The sequence below is a fragment of the Jatropha curcas genome, chromosome 8, assembly GCF_041381405.1.
Source record: "Jatropha curcas cultivar XTBG-Jc1 chromosome 8, XTBG_Jcur_1.0, whole genome shotgun sequence".
Classification (NCBI taxonomy): Eukaryota; Viridiplantae; Streptophyta; class Magnoliopsida; order Malpighiales; family Euphorbiaceae; genus Jatropha; species Jatropha curcas.
The window spans coordinates 4,746,758-4,766,711 of NC_143158.1; the positions used below are offsets into that span (position 1 = coordinate 4,746,758).

Below are 19,954 nucleotides of genomic sequence, written 5' to 3' on the forward strand. Positions count from 1 at the left end.
ATGGTATCCGGTGGGAACATAAGAAAACAAAATAAGCATCACTTTTTGCAAAGCAATGGCTTAGGTAACAACTAAACATGAAATTGAAATCAAGCGGCGCAGTTGGCTTTTTGATATCAGCGAAGCTACTGTATGATTATCAAAATTCGTCTGTTTCTCTCATTTTATTAATAATATACATTAAGGTTCCATCATTATGGTAATATATAAAAATATACTTACATACATAACATGCATCCAACTGCTTGTTTTATTTTAGATATTTTATTTACAGCTTCATACTCCTATTATATAATTATAGATGGAAAAAATTATTTACATTTTCAAACTAAAACTTCTCATTTTTTACATTTTTTATGAGAGATAGAAAGACTAATTATAATTAATATTTAATCATTACCGATTGGAGGAGACACTGTGAAATCCCTAAATTTATAATTATGTAATCGTAAAGTCTTTCTAGAAGAAAGTACCCTTTTTTGCCGGTAGAAACCTCTTAAACATTGACTATTTAGTAATTTAAGTTTAATATGATATTAATGATACTTTTAGACAAAATGGATTAAATAATTTAACGGTTCAAAAAATTAAGGAAAATCCAGTTATTTATTCAAAATACAAAAACTAAATATTCCCTCCATCCCAACAAATAACTCATTTTTTCTTTTTTGGTTTGTTTCAAAATATAATCTATTTTCATTTTTTACATTATAGTTAATCGTTTTAATATTCATGTGTTATTTAATATGTACATAATAAAAAAGTTATATGAATAAAATTATCCTTTAATTATATTTCTTAATTTATGTGAAAATAAAAAGTGAGTAAATAGAATCAAATCTAAAAGACTAGATAATGATTTAGATTTTTCTTTCACAATATTCTATCTTTCCTTTCTGATAAAAATTAAAATCTTTTAATTCTTCAAACAAAAATCTTCTAAATTTGTTATACATTTATTCAAAGAGAGGGAAAAAATTGGACTAACACGCCAAAATTATTTCTCAGAGAAAACGGCATAACAAACTATTAAATTATTTCCTTTTGTTGTTCCGCGCCGCGTCGTCTGGGAAAAATGCGGGTATTACCTAGTCGTTGGAACAAACGAGTTTCCGCTAGAATCACTGGAGAGAACTTTTCCTGTTGTTGAACAACAAAAATTTCCGTGGAAATATTTCCATCGAATATTACTTTGAAAATTTTCAATCCCAGTGGACCAGTCCTTCTGCTCATCGAGCTTAACTTGCTCACAAAAAATATTCTTCAAAACAAAAATCAACTTATACACATAAAATTTTATTTTATAAGGAGCCATTCAACTCAAGTACAGGAATCTTCGGCTTCCAGCCACACCAAGCTCTGCAGGCTCGAAAAGTGGGTTCAACAACAGCTTTGTCTGTTTGAAATCCCAACTTGCAATATCAGAAATAATTGAGTTAGGGAACTGGCACTCGAACTGTTGCAGAGCCAGATTTCATATCCTCCAATATAAGATTCAACAGAGACAGAGTTATGGGACCTTCTTTGCCTTCAGAAAAACATGCATCACAATTTATTGGTATTCAATGTCAGAAAATTAAAACTCTCATATTTGTTTACAGAATTACATGAAAAAGAATGTTGATATTAAAGAATTCAAGCATAGAGTAACTTTAAGCATTACGGGGAGTTTTTAAATTGGAATATGAACATGACTCTTGCCAACTCAAGTCAAGCGAAGTGTAGTGAGGAAGGAGGGGAAGAACTACTAGAGAAAGGCTAAGTGAAGTACTTCTCTTTTCTACTTCCAAAGGACATGCTTGAATTAAACTGACGGATATGATTGGCTTTCTTTAGATATATGTCAGGAAAAAAGCAGTGTGTACTTCATTCAAATATGATAATCTATTTCTACAGATTTTAATTGCTGAAAAACTCAAATTCAATCATTTGTTTTTTTTTTCCCCACAGCAAAGTTTAAGAGAACTGGTAATAGTTCAATACTGAAAAAGATGCATATGTTCATGTAAATCTTATTTTTGAAGAATGCAAAAAAAAAAAAAAAAAAAAAAGAAATGGGACTTACCATCACCGATGATCTGCTCGTCCCACTGCACAACAGGGCGAACAAGAATCCCACTGCCAATAAGCATCATCTCATCTGCTCTTTTTCCTTCCTCTACAGTCACATTACTTACCTTTATACCGTGAAGTTTACCCTCCCTCACCAGTCCTTCAGACAGAGTTAAAACTCTCTTAGCTGTGCAACCACTCAAAATTTTGTCAAAGGGAGGCATCACAAGTTCTTTTTCCTTATTAACAAATGCCACATTCATGTTAGGCCCTTCCGCAATGAACCCTTCATTATCAAGCCAAATGGCTGCAAAGGCACCATTCTCTTCAGCTTCCATCTTTGACAGCACATTCGGAAGATAATTTACACTCTTCATGGTGGCAAATTGTGGGGGTTTTATTGGGATAGATGAAGTTATTACCTTAACACCTTTTGAATCAAGCGGAGATTGATCTTGTATAACAATAGCATAAAGAGCTGGCTGATGGCAGCTGAATGGAGACAACTGGAAATCACCAGGTCCCACCGAGAGCCAATATCTTAATGATCCTTTCTGACACTTGGAAGCACTCACTGTTTGTATGAGTATTCTTTTTATAGTTTCGCGATCAAAAGGGAGATCGATTTTGGCCATGGATGCTGACCTCAGGATACGGTCAAGGTGTTGATCCAATTCATATAGATGCCTGAGAGATTTAGAAATATGCAAGCGGAAGATTATCACTTAAATAGTGATTATTAGCTTAATACGCACTAGAGCGACAAAATTTTGCTGGCAATCAGAATGCCTATTGCGATTGCTGAAGGCCATTGTCTATTTTTTCTTAACATCAGCAGTATATAATGATTCAATAAACATAGGATGTGAAGATACAAGATTAAAAGAATAGAGTGATGGAAGATCATGCAAAAGTATATTTCTCAGCTCTCAGGAGAGCTGTGAATTGCAGAAAAATTAAACATTTAGAAATATAAATTTGTTATTTCTCTACAAATTAATACTTACCCATCCATTATTGCAGCAGTATCAAAGACACCGTGGCCCCTGTGCACCATGTGATCATCCATGGGTATCACCATAGCTGCTGGATCTTTTATTATTCCACCAAAAATGCTGGAATACATAGCTAGATATTGCTGCTTCCCTTTTTGCTTTTCTCTGTTAGTTCGTAGCCTTTCAATAGCCTTGAAAATCACAAACATAAATGCCCAAGAAATATAAAATTCCTAAAGTAATCACAAAACTGCCTAATTTTGCTAACCAATGCATATTAGCATCAAGCAACAAAAAGGAAGAGTAATATAATAGGGACGGAAAATAAACCTCTGCACAAGTCAGAATCGGCACATCAAATGCTTGAGTAGGAGAATCTGCCACCAAAAATTATGATGTTTCTTAAATTTTCAAATAGCATATAATAATTGATGGCCTAATTAACTGATTAATAAATTAACCAAATGATCAGAATAAAATATAAGACTTGCCAACCGAAGCCTCAGTTTGATAAGAACAACTAACGATCATCGGTTCTTTGTTCGACCCAGCTCGAAAACAGTGATACCCAGTTCTCTGAAATGAAAGATTTTTCGATATTTGACGCGAATTATGCAAATGATCGGCGATATGCGGGAGTTGAGAGATGGGTTTTAAGAGAAAAGTTGAGGCCGCCGCCATGGAAGCTAAAAACTGTGATGCTTTTTGGAATTGCAGAGGAGACCGAGCTTATACAAAGAACACAATGTAATTGTTTGTGCCTTGATGGGTTGATTTATTCGATATTGGGGTGTAGTTGGCTGCTATTGTTAACTGAGAAGATTCCAATGGAACAGACAGTTTTATATCGTGGGGTAGTAGTCGTTAATATAGAAACAAGTGCGTTTATAATACAGGAATACGCAAATAACACACCCTTTCGGTGGCGCGTAAACACACTCGAGACGAGTCATCTTGAATTTAATTATTATTTTTTATTTGAACGTCGAATTTAGTTATTATTTAATTCTCAAAATTTAACTTAATTCATGAATAAAATTTTTTATTTTAAAATTAATTAATAAGTTTCTAAAGCTTTACTTTCAAGTTATTTTTGCTGATTTTTTTGAAAGGTAAATTATTTTCGCTAAATTGGACAACATTAACATAAGTAATAATTTATAAAAATGTAAGTTTTATAATTAAATTTTATCTAAATTTAAAGATTAATCCTCTTACTACTTCTGCCACACGATAGAAAGAGCTAGATCGAACTTGCTAAATGATTTGTAGTAAGACTTGTAATTGGAACGAGCTTTCACCCGTTCTTGCTTCAAAATAATTTGTGAATTATAGTAAATTAAAAAATAATAATTAATTAATATAATATAATTTGATCCAAATAAAAATAACAGAGTCCTTATTTCTTATCAATTTGAATTTTATTTATTGGAACATTATAAAAATAAGGTGTAATATGTCTTTATGTACTAGTAGGTGTCACAAAATTTCACATCAAATAAACATATATCAAAATTAACATGAAAAGTAATTTATTTTTAAAATTATTTATCAAAGAATGTGAAGATTTAAGAGAGGAGATGAAATAAAAAAATTACTAGTGTCACTTTAAAAGTAAATTAAAATTAAAAAAAAGTTACAAATTACATTGAAACTACTAATTAGAAAGTACAATAGCGGTTTCAACAACATACTATCGCTGATCAAAGTAAAATACATGAAGTCGGTATTTTTATTTTTTATGTAAAATAGTAAATAAAATTTTTTTAGGAATATTTTTTTATTTAATTGGAGTTGTTAATTTCTTCTAAAAAAAAAAAATGATAATGATATCTCGATACTGACTTTGAATTATAAATTCTGTTCAGACGGTGGGACTCGCGAGTTGCCAATTCACAATCGCGTCGTGCGTGATTTATGAAAAGGTACGCTCCGCCACACCGGCTCACCCGCCAAATACCCAGCGCATGCGTGATGCGTGCGATTGTAAGGCAGTGCACCAAAGAGAAAGTAACGGCTCAACATCACCCAACTTTCTATCCTCTTCAGCTTCAAGGCGCAACTTGCCCATTGTCCCCCCAAAATCGTCTAATTCCAACAAAGATCGATCAATTATATTCTTCAAAGTTGACAAATTTCAACACCACAGGCTTCGAATTGGTTCCATTTCCGTCCAAATGTGTGCTTTGGAGCTTTAGACAGTATCACCGCCGACTTAATTAAACCTAGGGTTTCCTCGGATTCCAAGAAGCTCAATTCAGCGACCAGTTGTTGGATTTCACCGTAAAACTATAATAAAAACCCTAACTGGAATTTCTACAAATTTTAAATTAGCTAAACACCTTCACGTGCTTTTGTTTTCTTTCGCTTTGGTCCTCTTAAATTTCCTTCTTGTTAGATCCAATGGCGATTCTTAGCGACGCTCTGCGTCAAGCTTTCATGCCTAAACACGAGTACGAGAGCCTTCGCGAGGAAGACAAAGCATGGATCAAGCTGCAAAGGCCAATATTAATATCTATTGTTGTCTTCATTTGCCTTGTCATTCTTATAAGCACAGTTGTGAGCTTGAAGATTGTGTTTCCTGGTAATGGCGGGAAGAGGCCGTTTTGCAGTGACCGTAGACTTCAGCCTTTGCAATTCAATACGAAGGGAGGTGATTCGGATCTGTTTCCTGGTGCGTTTTATCTCACGGATCAAGAGACTGTGGATTATTACTGGATGGTTGTGTGTATCCCTTCAACGATTATTTTCTTGGCATCAGTTGCATATCTTGGGGCAGGTAAAGAGTGTTTATAGATTTTCCCGAGGAAAAGTGTTTAGCATCAATTTGTTTATTTTATTGAAATTGAAAAGTGTATGAATTAGATACTGGTGTAGATTTTAAGGTATTTGTTCCTGTAAGCGTTCATTGATTAGAAATTTATGATTGCCAAAAATTTGTATTGAATACAAAAATGGCTTACTCTAAATTATCTTTATCTTTTTTTGTCTTGCATCATGACACTCAAATCTTGTTCAACAAAATGTTAAAAAGATGATGGGAATTTTGTTTTGCCTTTGATGGAGTTTTATGGCTTTTCCTTTCTGGATAAATATAATAACAACATGTGCTTTTTCAAACATGAATATTTATGAACCAAGCCATAGTTGCAAAAGGTCCTTTTTTTTCCTTAGATTATTCGTCCTTGTTTTAGTTCTCAGTCTTAAATGTTTTCTTATGGACTTTTGAGTGCCATGGATTAAGCGCTTAACAAGAGATGATCTTAGCGGTAACCAGCTTTAAATAATGCAGCAGCATATGTTAGATGAATTCTTTTTTCCTTTTTGGAAGAAGATATGGGGTTTTGGAATGATTTTTATGTCAACAGAAAATTCTCAAGTATACCATTCTATTTATATGAACACTCATATTAAGTGAGTCAAGTGGTGTTATTGTGGAATAAATTGTTATGGGAATGCCCTTTTGTTTTGGTATTTATGTAGAACTAAGATTCTACATTGAGAGGTAGTTGGTTCTGTAGTCGTTGTTATTCACTATCTCATGGTTTTACTCATGATGTAGGGATAGCTGTTGCTTATTCTGCTCCGGCAAGACATGGATGCTTAAAGGTGGTTGAAAATAATTACTGTGCTTCAAAAAGAGGTACATTCTAAACTTCTAATTACTTTGAGTGTTTTGACTTTATGATGTCCTTGTTTAATAGGTTTTTTCAATAGCCTAGGCATGCTGGACGGATGCATTTATAAGCTTTAGTTGGGAAATTAGGTTTTAACACTATTGCCTCTCCTGTTTTACGGGATCGAAATAGGGTTGAAATGAAATAGTTATTCCATGCCCTTGGAATAACCGTCTTCACCTATATTTGGAGTTTTTGGTCTGCAGATTTTAAAGTATGAAATTTATATACTACTTTCAACCAAAGTCGAAGAAAGACTGTTAAATAATATATTCTGTGAATGATTATTCCCCATTTGAAATCGGACCAAAAGCTATTTAAATGGAATAATTATTCTATTTCATTATTTTCATCTTATTTCATGCTATTCCATGAACTAAAAAATCATGTCAGTTCTTAAAGAAAGAGAAATGAAGGAAATGATTCTACATGCATGGAGGTTTTCTTATTTCATGTTGTTGAAAGTGTTGTCTGCTGCTGTTGCTCTATCATTGTGTGGTGGAAGTTACTTCCTTCCAAACATACGAGCAGTTCTGGCACCTTAAATAAATATTGAACAGGAAGTTTGGGAGCAACAGATTTAGAGAGTTTTGCCAGGACATACTGAAAGGACACTACCAATATATTAGTAATAGCAATGCTTGTGTTTTTCAGGAATCATTAAAGACGTGATTTCTATTTGCTTCGTGTCTTTAGTATGCGTTTGATATCCAATCCAAGGTCATGCTCCAAGGAGGAGTTGTAGGGAAGAGATATCTGGATTTTGTAGTTATACATATTAAAATTTTGTTATGTATCATGCAACTGTTTGGTTAACGAAGTTGTTCTGTTAATTTGAATACCTTGTGACTTTCTTCATGTGATTTTTAAAGGTGGAGTACGCTGCCTGTCCATTTTGAATATTGTATTTGCCATCATCTTTGGTCTCCTTGCTCTGTTCCTTGGTTCAAGCCTCCTGACACTAGGGAGTAGTTGTTCCTTACCTTTGTTTTGGTGCTATGAGATTGCTACGTGGGGGCTAGTCATTTTATATGCGGGAACTGCCTTCTTTTTGAGAAGAAAAGCAGCTGTAATTCTTGATGAGAGTGATTTTAGCGGCCGAAACCTTGGATTGGAAATGCTGGAAGCAAATTCGGTGGAAGTCACACCAGAAGTGGAAAGGCGTGTTAATGAAGGCTTTAAAGCATGGATGGGGTCATCCCTTCTCTCTTCTGATGATGAAGATGAACCAGACAGTTATTTGGAATCACCTCAAGTAACCCGAACTAGTTCTAACCGGCTGAAGGTATAATCTTTAAATCAAGTGAGTCTGACACTTAGGCGGTCTTTTCAAGGAGTTTCTCAGTGGCAACATCTACAGTGAATGGATTTCAGTTTTGGATCATCAAAAGCCTAATTTGGTCCTACAAGTGCCATATTAGATGAATGTCTGCTACTAGTAGGGCTTGGATGTCCATTTCACTGTAATTCTTCTTGTTCTTACTTTTAGGTAACATCAGTAGGGTGTAAATAATTTGACAACAGTTTTCTCCTTTTATGTTGTAACCCAAAGTCATGGAAAAGAAAAGCGTTTAGGTGAACATCAATTGTTAGTATATTGTGCTTCTAACCAATCTTGTGTGAAGAAGTCTTACGACCAAAAGCTGGGCAGTCATATGTTTGTTTTCCTAAACCGAGTTTACTCTCTGTAATTGATATGGGGATGGTGTGGGTCTCTGTGAAAACTTCTTAATCCCAGAAAAGAAAGATGTCCATCAACGGATTTTACAAGAATAAGGAGCAATTTTCGCCCCTTTTATTAAAGCTAGTGGTTGTCTTTCCTTAACATGATATAGTATACTTAATGTTTATTAGTGACTATGAATTATTATTTGAATATACTTAATGTTTATTCTTAATATCAAATTAGATAGTGGTTTGGAGTTGAAATGAGAACCATTAAAAAAAATTTGAAAATAACTTGTTGAAACTGGGTCTTATTGGAATCTAAACCGAAATGATTGTTTCCATTCTCGATTTGTTGGATCAGAATCGATGCTTTATAGAATCAAAACTATCGAGTCAGTGAACCGGACACCCTTAGCTTAGAGTCTTAAATAGGATGAGGAAACTAACCAGTCATGTTAATATTAAGACGATTTTTCAAGGAAAAGATTTGATGGGCCTCATTGTGCAATGTAGGCCCATATGTTAATGCCCGTTGCTTCAATCGAATCCAACTGCTGTGCTTTGTCCCTTCACTAAACCCTAATCTCCTCCTCGCGCTCTGGTTCTACAGAGTCCCCATCTGATCTACCTTTACCTCACTCATCCATACAGATAGGGAGAAAGAACTCGAGCTCGAGACCTTGATCCCTAAAATTCATCAGCGGCAATAACCAACCATGGCAACTGGCTACGAGTATGAAGACGCCGCAGCCGCCGCCAATTATGATGAACAGAGTGGTTCTCACCGGCAAGACCTAGGTTATGACCCGAATTTCGTCCCCGATTCGGTGAAATCGTTCGTGGTGCATCTTTACCGCCACATTAGAGAGAAGAATGTGTACGAGATCCACCAGATGTATGAAACCTCCTTCCAGACCTTATCAGAGCGCCTCTTCAAGGAAACTCCTTGGCCTTCTGTTGATGCTGTGGCTCACTATGTTGACAATGATCACGTTTTCTGCCTCCTCTACCGTGAGATGTGGTTCCGCCACTTATACGCGCGTCTCTCGCCTACTCTTAAGCAGAGGATTGATAGCTGGGACAACTATTGCAGCCTTTTCCAGGTATTGTCTCTCATACCTTTAATTTCCTGCTTGATATGGTTTTCTCATACTTACATGGGCATTTTTTTAAATATGCATGTGCTTGTTTAGGTGGTGTTGCATGGAGTGGTGAATATGCAGCTGCCAAACCAGTGGCTGTGGGATATGGTGGATGAGTTTGTGTATCAGTTTCAAAGTTTTTGTCAGTATAGAGCTAAGATGAAGAACAAGACTGAACAAGAAATTGCTTTTTTGAGGCAACATGATCAGGTGTCCTTTTATTATTGCTTTTTAGGAGTATTGTTTTGTTGATTTATTCTGGAAGTATCGTGTTACCTTTCATACATTAAAATTTTGAAACGACTTATTAAAATTACGGACTTGGTATTATCACAGGCTTGGAATGTGTATGGCGTGCTTAACTTCTTGCAAGCATTGGTGGAGAAGTCCATGATTATTCAGATTTTGGAGCAGGAGAAAGAGGGTCTTGAACAGTTTACAGCCACTGATGGATATGATTACAGTGGTGGGAGTAATGTCTTGAAGGTTCTGGGATATTTCAGCATGGTTGGTTTGCTACGAGTTCATTGCCTTTTAGGTGACTATCATACTGGCCTGAAGTGCTTACTTCCCATTGACATCAGTCAACAAGGTGTTTACACCAGTGTTATAGGAAGTCACATAACTACAATATATCATTATGGTTTTGCTAATCTTATGTTGCGGAGGTATGTACTGCCTTAATTTGTTCGCTTGCAAATGTTCCGTTAATCCTTCTCCCCACTTCATTAGTTATTTAATTTAGTTGCACAGTTATCGTAAGTGTTCATCATTTTGGTTATCTGGTTATGTGAATTTTCTTGCAAAGTTTGTAACTTGTAGTACTTTTAGAAGCTATGGAAAGTATAAATAAGTTGCTCAAGTTTCCTGACATATGTGCAATTGAGGGTCGACAGTAATACTAAGAATAAAAACCAGTTTCTCTGCTACTCTAACCTTTGCATCCCTTCTGCTTCCACTTTCAACCCTTTTCCTTCCCCAACTTAGGGAGGAAGACACAATCTCTATATTATGTTCATTTTTTCTTGTTGAGTGGTTCTATCGCTTTATAATTTTTTCTCATTTAAATCTTTCTAGAAATAACTCTATGCATGATTTTTTCACTTTACATAATGAGCTTGTCAAATCTTCTTAATTTTTTAAGGTATGTTGATGCCATTCGCGAGTTCAATAAAATCCTGTTGTACATTTACAAGACCAAACAGTATCACCACAAATCTCCACAATATGAGCAGATACTGAAGAAGAATGAACAGATGTATGCTTTGCTGGCTATTTGTCTTTCACTCTGCCCCCAAGTAAAGCTTGTTGAGGAGACTGTTAACTCGCAATTGCGGGAGAAGTATGGTGAAAAGATGATTCGAATGCAAAGATATGATGATGAAGCATTTGCCATATATGATGAGCTCTTCTCATATGCATGCCCTAAGTTCATTACACCCTCAGCCCCAAGTTTTGAAGAGCCTCTCGTAAACTACAATCAGGTACACATCATCCATGTTATCCTTTTTGATAACATTCCTTTCCCATCTCTTGACCATCTATCGTAACTTTTGAATTAAATCTGATGTTTACAAGGAAGAAATAATTGAGTTTGAATTGATCTATTTAATTAAGATTCACTTTATGTTATTGAAAAGAAAACCTGGTTATGGCATAGTAGAGAAAAACTTAGCTGTACCAGCAAGATACTTTTCAAAATTTTTTGAAAAAATGATAGTGGAAAAGAAAAGCGTGGGGGATATAGAAATTTTGGTAGTATACTAGGAATGCTACGGAATGGTTTGCATGAAAAGAAATGTCATCTTTCTAGCTAATGAAATTTTCATATTTCATTTGACAAGTTTAATATCACATTCACCATTCACTAGACTGTCTATATATGCTGTTGTGATAATCTGGAGAATGAAAATCTTCTAGTTCTTTTACCTTTCCTCTTTTACTATGCTGCTGATCTAAGCTCTCCTTCTCCTGGTTTGATAACTTTTGCTCGGTCGGTGTTCTCAATTCCTTTTTGTCCCTATTTGCATTTGTGTATGATTTACTAATGCTGGTTTTTTTTCACAGGATGCTTACAGATTGCAGTTGAAGCTATTTCTTTATGAAGTGAAGCAGCAACAGTTGTTGTCAGGTGTCCGGACCTTCCTGAAGGTGTATTCAACCATATCTCTGGCTAAGCTTGCCAGTTACATGGAGGTGGATGAACCCACTCTAAGGTTAGAATAGCTTTTGGCCCTTCAATAACTTGTTTGTCAGGTGAGGTTTTAATTTGCTGTCACATTTTGCAGGACTATCTTGATGACATACAAGCACAAGACTCATGCTGTTGATTCTGAGGGAAAGATAATCTCTAATGCTGATGTGGATTTCTATATTGATGATGTATGTTATTTTCTGTGTGATTATTTCATTATGATTTTTTGGAATACTTGTGCTAAGTTCTATTTTATGAACTCGTATCATGTCAAGTTGTTGTTGCATAGTATCAATATTGGATTCTTTCTGGAAGGAATTTACATATTGCAATATCCAAGCTGTCTCTAGAATTTTTGTCAATTTCAATTCACATGCCTCACTTTTTACCTCAAAATTGAATTGAATGATTTTATAATTTTAACATATGCGTTGTATTTTTTTTTTTTTTTGGTACTCTCTATATTCTTTCTGAGAACTTTCACTTGATGGACTTTTACATGAGTTGTACCAGTAGTTAGTTATTCTAAAAATCCAGTAGTCTTTGTAAGTCTTTAGATTGAAAACTTGCTTTAGTCAAGGACAAAAAAAGGTTATGTGCATTTATTTGTTTGGCTCGAAGCAGCACTGGGAACTGGGTACTCTTAGTTCTCCTCATTTTTACTCTCCTTTTGTCTTGCTGACAGTGAGCTGTGATCATTTTGTTCTAATGGATTCATGCTGTTTTTTTCTGTGTTTATAGCAGTCATGATATTTTAGAAATAATATCTGGATTAAGAATGGTACATAAAGTAAATGTAAAATATGTTACTTTCAACAAATTCTTTGAAGGGATAATGAGTATTCTAGTTTAGATTCTCGCAAGATTTCTCTTATACTGTATTGAACATTTTGTTTTGCTTCAGGACATGATTCATGTAGTTGAATCAAAACCGTTGAAGAGGTATGGTGATTACTTTTTGCGGCAAATTGTCAAGGTATGAAGTTTATATTTTAATGGCTTCTCTACTTGTCACTTTGGCCAAACATGTCAAGAAGTGATTTTCTCCTTTGTCTTTTTGTTTTGGTACACAGCTTGAAGGCGTGATAAATGATATGGATCGGATAAAGCTGGAATGAGGCCTATAACTTTGTAGAATGTGTCTCCGTGACTTGGCCGAGATTTTTTTATCCATTGAAATTTTCCGCATATTCTTTTTGAATTTAGTGCAAAATGGTTAGGTTTGAAATGTAATTTTCTTCTTATTTTATGCAAGGATATCAACTTATTTAGAATGTTGTAAGGTGACTGGTGTAGTTTAGGTGCACTTGTGGCTGAAAAAGATTGAAGTGCTTTGTAACAATCAGAAATATCAACGGATAAGTGTTTTTGTCATAATTTAAGTTTTATTTGGCAGCAAATGCTTAAATGCGCATGTCATTGACTAATTTTGGGATGGCAATTTCTATTTTAGGTGGACTGTTGCTGTGTTATTGGCTTTCTTACCTCCTCTATTGTTGTATGTTAAAGGAGAAATAATGATAATCTGCAGTCCAGGAGTAACTGCTGAATATGTTTGTGCTGGCTTGGTGTTCTGATTGATGGTGCACAAGTTGCTATTGTCACGGAGTTAATCTCTGCCTTTAGTAATTTTAGTTATGTTTTTCAATTGCAAAATAAAATTTTTATGAAGTATTAATATATTCGATGTTTTAAGAGACAAATAACAATGAAACGCTGTCGAGAGCAAGTTTTGTTTATTTCATTAACTACTACTGAATTTCACCAAATAGCTTCTAAAATACGCGTTTGGTCTTTGATTGTGTTTTGACGTGTGAAAGCTTGTCAAATAGACTGGAAGTTCTTAATAGTAGATAAACATCACTATTGACCTATTTATCATAATTCTATTATTTTGCTCTGAATAATTGAACTCTCATTAAATAGAAAAAAAATAAAATAATAACTATGTTGAAGTAGTCATGACTCGTGAGACCTGTGTGGTTGAATGTTAGGTCTCTGCCTTCTCCTTTGTACATTCTCTAACTCCCATCACATATTTATCAGGTGCCCGGGATCCAATTTTCAAAAGGAGAATATAGCTAACCCATCTCGTCAGTGGTCACACACGGTGCCTTTTTTTGTATAATTTATATCTCTATCTCCCTCCTTCAAGAATATAATTACCGTCTCTGTTTGGCACCACACACACCCAAACAATTGCTATCAACGCATAGGACATCGACCCTCCTCCCTCCTCTTTTATCTAAAGCGTTAAAGCAATAGCCCTTCATTTAAAATGGGAGAAGAACTTGAAAGAAGATTATCTCTATCTCTATGCATACTGCTTCTGCTACTTCTACTACTAACATGGACTTTGATTGTTCAACACAGGAAACAGCAAGAGCAGCAATGGTGAGGTGTGTAAGATGTTGCTTAAACAAGTCTATGAAGATTGTCAACCTAATAATGCTCTTCTTTGGGATTGTATTGCTCATTTACTCGCTTTGGATGACCAAGGAGTGGCATATATATCTTACCCACCTTCTTCCTAATTCATCTCCTCCAAGACCATGGTAGATATTCTCTTTCCATTTACACACATTTCTTGAAGCTTGACTTACCTATGACTTTATTTATTTGATTGGTTTTCTTAGCTGGTGTCTTTAGGGCACTGGTTAGAAATAATTGATAAATGACAAAATAAATAACATCTCTACTTCATAATTTTGATTTTCACTTTTCTTTAATCCAACTCATTCGTGAAGTTTAAGTTTATCTCAATTGGCTGTCTTAGAGAATCCAGTTAGAAAAAGCCTTTCTTTTTTCTGTATGCTATTGATAGACTATCAAGGACTCGATTGTAATTTACCAGGGATCTGATTGCCAAGGAGTTATCAGTAATTTTTCACCTAGATAATTACAGTCAAATTCAAATGTTAGGATTTGATAGTTTTTAATTGCTTGAAGAAAAACCTCTATTCTCATTTCAGTTCTATGGAGTGTATTAAAAGGAAGTACTTGATAATTCTTGTTTATGTTTTGCAGGTTTATATATGCAAGTTTGGGTGTGGGAATTGCAGTTTGCTTGAGCACTCTCTGTAGTTATATGACAGTTATTTATATAGGCAGTTATACTCTTTGTTCAGTATCCTTAATTACTTACCAATAAGCTTAATATATTTGATATCTCCAAATATTCACTAGAAAAGTACCCAAAAAAAAAAGTACCTTGACATAGTTCTGCCAATTTTCAGTATATTTTCATTCTCTGCTGCCCTCTTTTCCTTGAAGTAGCTGCTGTTGTCATAATTTTCTTCAAGATGGATATCTCTGCGGTATGTGTGTCTATCACAATTAGCTTCATATTTAGACTAATCATTCTCTATAAACTTCTTTAAATGGAAAATTTTTTTATTATGTTCCTCAAGTTAGACTAGATGTAGCAACTACTACATTTGTTCTGAGCTCATTTTTATGTCTAAGACCCTCAATTCTTAGCCATTGTTTCTTTTTCCTTGTCTTCTCCTTTGACAGCAAATTGCTGAGAGTATAGATAAGGAACATAGCGAAGAGTTTGAGAGATTTGTGAGCTTACATCTCAAGATAAGTCGAGTAATTATTCTGTTGATTTTGGTATTACAGGTAATTTTTAACTTCTTATAAGGCAAAAGGCACCCTATCGGTTATTTAAATTATTGGTCACAACTAACTATAGCTATATCAATATTTAGCTGTTTGGAAACTTAAAACTGCTAAATTACCAAAAAAACAGTTTCAACCTAAATACTAAATTAGGTTCCATTTGGTTCAATTGGTTGGAGCAAGCATTTGGCGGTTAAGACACTAACTGCTGAATTTAAGTGTTACCTTGTTAACCTTTTTTAATAATAGCTGTTAGATACTTAACCGCTAGTTAGTTGCCAACAGTCAGCTGCTAATAACTAAGTAGAACGATTGAACCAAACCAACCCTTATCAAATTGTTCTCAAGTTAGAAAAGAAAAGGGAAATGCTGATGTTGGTAGAGTCATTTTGCAGATAAAAGCTGTTGCTCTTGCTGTGATGTTCTGGGGAATAGGCACAGAGCCAATGACATGTGGCAATCGGTCGTACGAATATCATTTTACTCAATCATTTCTGGTGCCTAGATTTCCTGATCCTGATAGTTCAGTGCAAGCTTGTACTTGTACAAGATGTGAAAATTTACAACAAGAGAATCCACAACCAGGCATTTTACCAAAGATTGTTGGTATAACAAGACACATATTTCAAAGAGATCAGTTGCTTGTGTAAGTACACAAAATTTTGAAGAATGCTCTTATGATAAAAAAAAAAAAAAAAAAAAAGGACAGATCGGGCACAAAGCTCCCACTATGTGGGGTTCGGATATAGGTCGAACCGTTATGGATCCATTGTACGTAATCTTATCTTACATTTCAAAAGATGTTGTTTTTACAACTCAAATCCATAATCTGAATTTCAAGATCCAGGACGATAACTTCAAGAATGCTTTAATGATAGAGTTGAAAAATTATTAAACAAAATTTTTTCACAAAATTTTATTATTTATATTATTGCAGTTAATTAGAGATTGGGACATGGTGCTCCCAAATTTTTTCTTCTTTATCAAATTCTCATGGAATGTCATTCACATTTTATTAATAGTTCTTTTAATATTAGATTAATCTTAATATTTTAGTGGGAGAATTAAGTGCAAATTATGTAAGAGAATTACATATATATATATATATATATATATATATATATATATATATGTTTAATTCTTAAGTGATTTGTTGAGATCTTAATCTTTATTATTTATTCTTTTTATTTCCTCTCTTTATAATTGAAGAAAAATCATTAGTAATTTTCATTGATTGAGAAAAAAAATTCAATGTGAAAGTTAAAGGAATGAAAATGTCTTTGACCATTTATTTTATTTCTATATAACAAACATATATTTAAATATATATATATATCTGTAAAAGAATTTTTCACTAAGGTTCTGTTATTTCTGTAATATAACTTGTAAGAAAATATTTTTTATAATTTTCCATTGTTTGGGACGCTCAGAAAAATAAGTCAACGGAAAATATCTTATTTTTCTGATCAAAGGAAAATTAAGTCATTTTTTTAAGGAAAACAACTGTTCATTTTCAAGAGAGTAAAATATTTTCCGAATATTGGCAAATCTTAGAAATTTATATTTTTTAATTAATTAATTCTTATAGTCACTATCACCGGTTACCATTTATTACCGGCCACCGGCAGCTTTTATAATTTATATATTTTTGTCATTCTTTTCATATTTAACAATAAAATTTCTATTATTATTAGTATTATTTTTTATACTCTTACGAGAAAAACTTTAATATTTTTAACTAATTTTCAATATTACAACCAAACAATGAAAAGTAAGTTATTTGAAAAATAATTTTTTTGAAAATATTTTTCAACAAGTAATTTTACAAAAACAAATGGAGCCTAAATAACTCAAATATGTAACTAACTATTAATATACATTTAACTTGTTTGAAAACTCACAATGTGTTATTTAATGATTGGCTAAAATCTTAATAATTTAATTTTTCTTTCAATATTTTTTATGAAAAAACCAATAATAAAAAAATAACTTTAATATTTTTTAATCGACAGCTTTTGTCATGCTGAATCTCTAAAGGTCGAGAATTGAAGAGGATTTTGTCTTATATCAACTAATTAATTATCATATATGTATATAACAGGAAATATAATTTAAAAAAAAAAAAGCCAAGAAATAATAAAAAGAACTGAAAAATAAACAGTGATTAGAGATCGTTTAGTAATAAAAACTAGATGTCCCCGAGTGGGACCATTCCAGCGGTCGTTTTCCCAGTAAATGCCTTGTCGTTTTAAAAGCCACAAGCAACGACAATCGAATGACAGGAGAAGCGTTTCCGTCCAAGAACTTTTCCTTGTGTCCACGGTTCATGGACGGAGAAAGAAAATCTTTTCCGCCGACGGAAAGATTTTTCACTGTACTTCGAACAGGGAATCTTTTTGCTGTAGTTTAAGCAGGGAGTCTTTTCCCTTCCATGAATGACGGAATCTTACTGGAAAATCGAAGGAAATTATACATTTTGCATCTCACCATTTGTTTGAGAGTTATAGAGGAAGGAGGGTCTCCAGCAGTCATTAATGGCCTATTGCCGGAGACGTTGCTCGGCGGTCATCCACCGAAAGTGGTGCTGGTCAGCTGGATAGCACCTCAATGTATCTCAGAGTCGACCCCTTCCAAATTTTAGTTAGGGAAAATTATTATTTAGTCCCTTAGGTTTGACATAATTATCTAACTAATCCCAAGGTTTGTGCTAATATATAACTAGTCCCTCAGGTTTAACTCCGTCTAATTAAAAAGTCCTTCCGTCCGAAAAGTAGATTTTTTTCCGTTAATTGAAGACTAAAAGACTAAAACACCCCTCTCTCGCTTACGTGGACCAGTTTGACCTTTCGTTTCCCTCGCTTAGAAGGTCATACTGGAAGGTCAGACTGGAAGGTCAGACTACTATTCTCCCAACTCTCTCACGCAAAAAACGTCTTCATCTCCAGTGGAAGTGTTGAAGAATTTTTATAGAAAATGATGTTTATTGACGAAATGAAATGAGTGGTCATAGCATGTAGTGCTTCGTTTGCATGGAATCACAGTCTTAAAGCTTTGTTTTGAGGTAAATACCACATACTCAGACCCACTTCATTTTTTGCTTGAAAAAAAAATTGAAAATCAATATTATTGAAGATGTTTATGATGATGATTTTTGGTATATTGAAATGCTTAAGCATCGTTATGAGTTGTTTTGTGTGTAATGATAATGTATTGAGGGTTTTTGCAGACGATAATGCCTTTTTTGTAACACATGTGTTAAATTACAATGTAGGAAAACTTGAATTTGATGGCTTTGCCTGAAAGTTACACCATTGGGGTCATATATGAAGGGGATACAGTGTATTTGTATGATGCACAACCTGACAGAATGAGTTACATTGTCCTCTTACAAAATGTATGCAAAGTTCACAAGATAAAAAATGGGAATGTGGATATTACATGTTCTGAAAATTATAGAATAGAGAATGATGCAGACGTTACTCTAATGTTTGAAAGATTCAAGGACACTGATTATATTGAACTGAATTTGATTAGCAGGCAAGGTGAACCGAGTGTTGTTATGCCAAATGTGTTCTACAGTCAGGTGGCAGATAATATAAGTTTACATAATGAAAATTTGCAGCCTAATAGGGAAGTTCCAGGCAATGGTGTTGGGGAGGCAGAAAGTAATATTGGGTCACAAACTGAGATAAGTGGGGATGTTGGAGATGTGACCATTATTGAGCAAGAAAATGTAGGTGTTGGAATTGGAAATACAAATGGTACAGGTAGTGGTAAGGGGAAGGGGGCAGAAATGTTGATGGGATCATAGATGTGGGATATTGTGCTGGCTGACAACACTGAGTATTCAGGCTATGTAAACCAGTTAGGCAGGGGAAAAGGGAGGGGGAGAGGGCGATGTAGAGGCAGGGCAAATGTTCATGAGGCCAATGTGAATAGGGACAATAGGAAGGGGAAAAGAGCAATTGCAGTTGGAGCCTCTTACAGCTTTAGAGATAGGGTACAACAACAACAACCATTAGAGGGGAGGGGGGAGAAACAGAAACTGTTGTTGATAGTCAGTCCACAATGATGACTATGTCTTTTCTGATACTGAAGATGAGAGTAGTGAATCTGAAACACCTGAGGGAATGGAAACAGATCCAGAAGAGGAAGTTGACTTCAATGATGATGTTGATGATGGTCCCAGTGATGTTGATACTGACAAGGAGCAGTCAGCTGAAAGTAGTGACATGGAGGTTGATGCACCAAGAAGGAGAAGACCTAAAAAGAAAACACGAGATCCTTGGAAGAAAATAATGACAATATATTTGAAACACCAGTTGAAGGTGATATTGAATTCAGAGTTGGGCATGCATTCTTAAGTGTTGATAGTTGTAGGGAAGCTTTAAGGGATTATGCTGTTAGGGGAGGTTCACACTGAGGATGATCAAGAATGATAGTAGAAGAGTGACATCAAAATGTAAGGGGGAGGGCTGCACATTTAGGTTCCATGCTAGTGTGGCTCCAGACTTAGTGAGTTTTGTAGTAAAAACCCTACAACCTGAGCATACATGCACGAGGCCATTAAACAACAAGAATCCCAATGCAACAACAAAGTGG

General features: G+C 34.5%; 4 protein-coding genes across 7 annotated transcripts; 3 read left to right on the forward strand and 1 right to left on the reverse strand.

Moving 5' to 3' along the window:
* Positions 1–1,160: 1,160 nt before the first annotated feature.
* On the reverse strand, positions 1,161–3,888 carry ADCL (D-aminoacid aminotransferase-like PLP-dependent enzymes superfamily protein). Its single transcript, XM_012222043.4, has 5 exons — positions 3,539–3,888; positions 3,378–3,424; positions 3,060–3,238; positions 2,066–2,739; positions 1,161–1,528 (listed from the first exon to the last, which is right to left on the reverse strand). Exons 1-5 carry the CDS (start codon positions 3,726–3,728, stop codon positions 1,437–1,439), a joined length of 1,182 nt encoding a protein of 393 aa, XP_012077433.1. The 5' UTR covers positions 3,729–3,888; the 3' UTR covers positions 1,161–1,436.
* Positions 3,889–4,926: 1,038 nt separating this feature from the next.
* On the forward strand, positions 4,927–8,549 carry LOC105638260 (uncharacterized). The gene is made up of 3 exons (XM_012222044.4): positions 4,927–5,826; positions 6,610–6,690; positions 7,597–8,549. Exons 1-3 carry the CDS (start codon positions 5,451–5,453, stop codon positions 8,013–8,015), a joined length of 876 nt encoding a protein of 291 aa, XP_012077434.1. The 5' UTR covers positions 4,927–5,450; the 3' UTR covers positions 8,016–8,549.
* A 378-nt stretch (positions 8,550–8,927) lies between these two features.
* Positions 8,928–13,128, forward strand: LOC105638261 (RNA polymerase I-associated factor PAF67). The gene is made up of 8 exons (XM_012222045.4): positions 8,928–9,495; positions 9,586–9,744; positions 9,871–10,202; positions 10,679–11,018; positions 11,602–11,750; positions 11,823–11,916; positions 12,633–12,704; positions 12,802–13,128. Exons 1-8 carry the CDS (start codon positions 9,109–9,111, stop codon positions 12,844–12,846), a joined length of 1,578 nt encoding a protein of 525 aa, XP_012077435.1. The 5' UTR covers positions 8,928–9,108; the 3' UTR covers positions 12,847–13,128.
* A 570-nt stretch (positions 13,129–13,698) lies between these two features.
* On the forward strand, positions 13,699–16,266 carry LOC105638262 (tetraspanin-19). 4 transcript variants are annotated; one of them, XM_012222048.4, is made up of 6 exons: positions 13,701–13,850; positions 14,102–14,283; positions 14,756–14,855; positions 14,965–15,045; positions 15,245–15,352; positions 15,748–16,266. In XM_012222048.4, the coding sequence occupies exons 1-6, from the start codon at positions 13,716–13,718 to the stop codon at positions 16,000–16,002; spliced, it is 861 nt and encodes a 286-aa protein (XP_012077438.2). In that variant the 5' UTR covers positions 13,701–13,715; the 3' UTR covers positions 16,003–16,266. The 4 variants fall into 4 exon arrangements, with proteins under 4 accessions (XP_089580888.1, XP_012077438.2, XP_089580887.1 ...); XM_089724761.1 differs by having other exon boundaries at positions 13,709–13,838; XM_089724763.1 differs by having other exon boundaries at positions 13,800–13,821.
* Positions 16,267–19,954: the final 3,688 nt, after the last annotated feature.

Bases quoted from the DNA above. Each gene is read 5' to 3' on its own strand.
- ADCL (XM_012222043.4), bottom strand. From the start codon at position 3,728: ATGGCGGCGGCCTCAACTTTTCTCTTAAAACCCATCTCTCAACTCCCG. The intron at 3,425-3,538 runs GCAAGTCTTATA...TTTTGGTGGCAG, and splicing joins TCAAACTGAGGCTTCGGTTG to ATTCTCCTACTCAAGCATTT. The intron at 2,740-3,059 runs GTAAGTATTAAT...TAAATCTCTCAG, and splicing joins ACTGCTGCAATAATGGATGG to GCATCTATATGAATTGGATC.
- LOC105638262 (XM_012222048.4), top strand. From the start codon at position 13,716: ATGTTAGGTCTCTGCCTTCTCCTTTGTACATTCTCTAACTCCCATCAC. The intron at 14,284-14,755 runs GTAGATATTCTC...TATGTTTTGCAG, and splicing joins TCATCTCCTCCAAGACCATG to GTTTATATATGCAAGTTTGG. The intron at 15,046-15,244 runs GTATGTGTGTCT...CTCCTTTGACAG, and splicing joins TCAAGATGGATATCTCTGCG to CAAATTGCTGAGAGTATAGA.
- LOC105638260 (XM_012222044.4), top strand. From the start codon at position 5,451: ATGGCGATTCTTAGCGACGCTCTGCGTCAAGCTTTCATGCCTAAACAC. The intron at 5,827-6,609 runs GTAAAGAGTGTT...CTCATGATGTAG, and splicing joins AGTTGCATATCTTGGGGCAG to GGATAGCTGTTGCTTATTCT. The intron at 6,691-7,596 runs GTACATTCTAAA...TGATTTTTAAAG, and splicing joins TTACTGTGCTTCAAAAAGAG to GTGGAGTACGCTGCCTGTCC.
- LOC105638261 (XM_012222045.4), top strand. From the start codon at position 9,109: ATGGCAACTGGCTACGAGTATGAAGACGCCGCAGCCGCCGCCAATTAT. The intron at 9,496-9,585 runs GTATTGTCTCTC...GTGCTTGTTTAG, and splicing joins ACTATTGCAGCCTTTTCCAG to GTGGTGTTGCATGGAGTGGT. The intron at 12,705-12,801 runs GTATGAAGTTTA...TTTGGTACACAG, and splicing joins TTTTGCGGCAAATTGTCAAG to CTTGAAGGCGTGATAAATGA.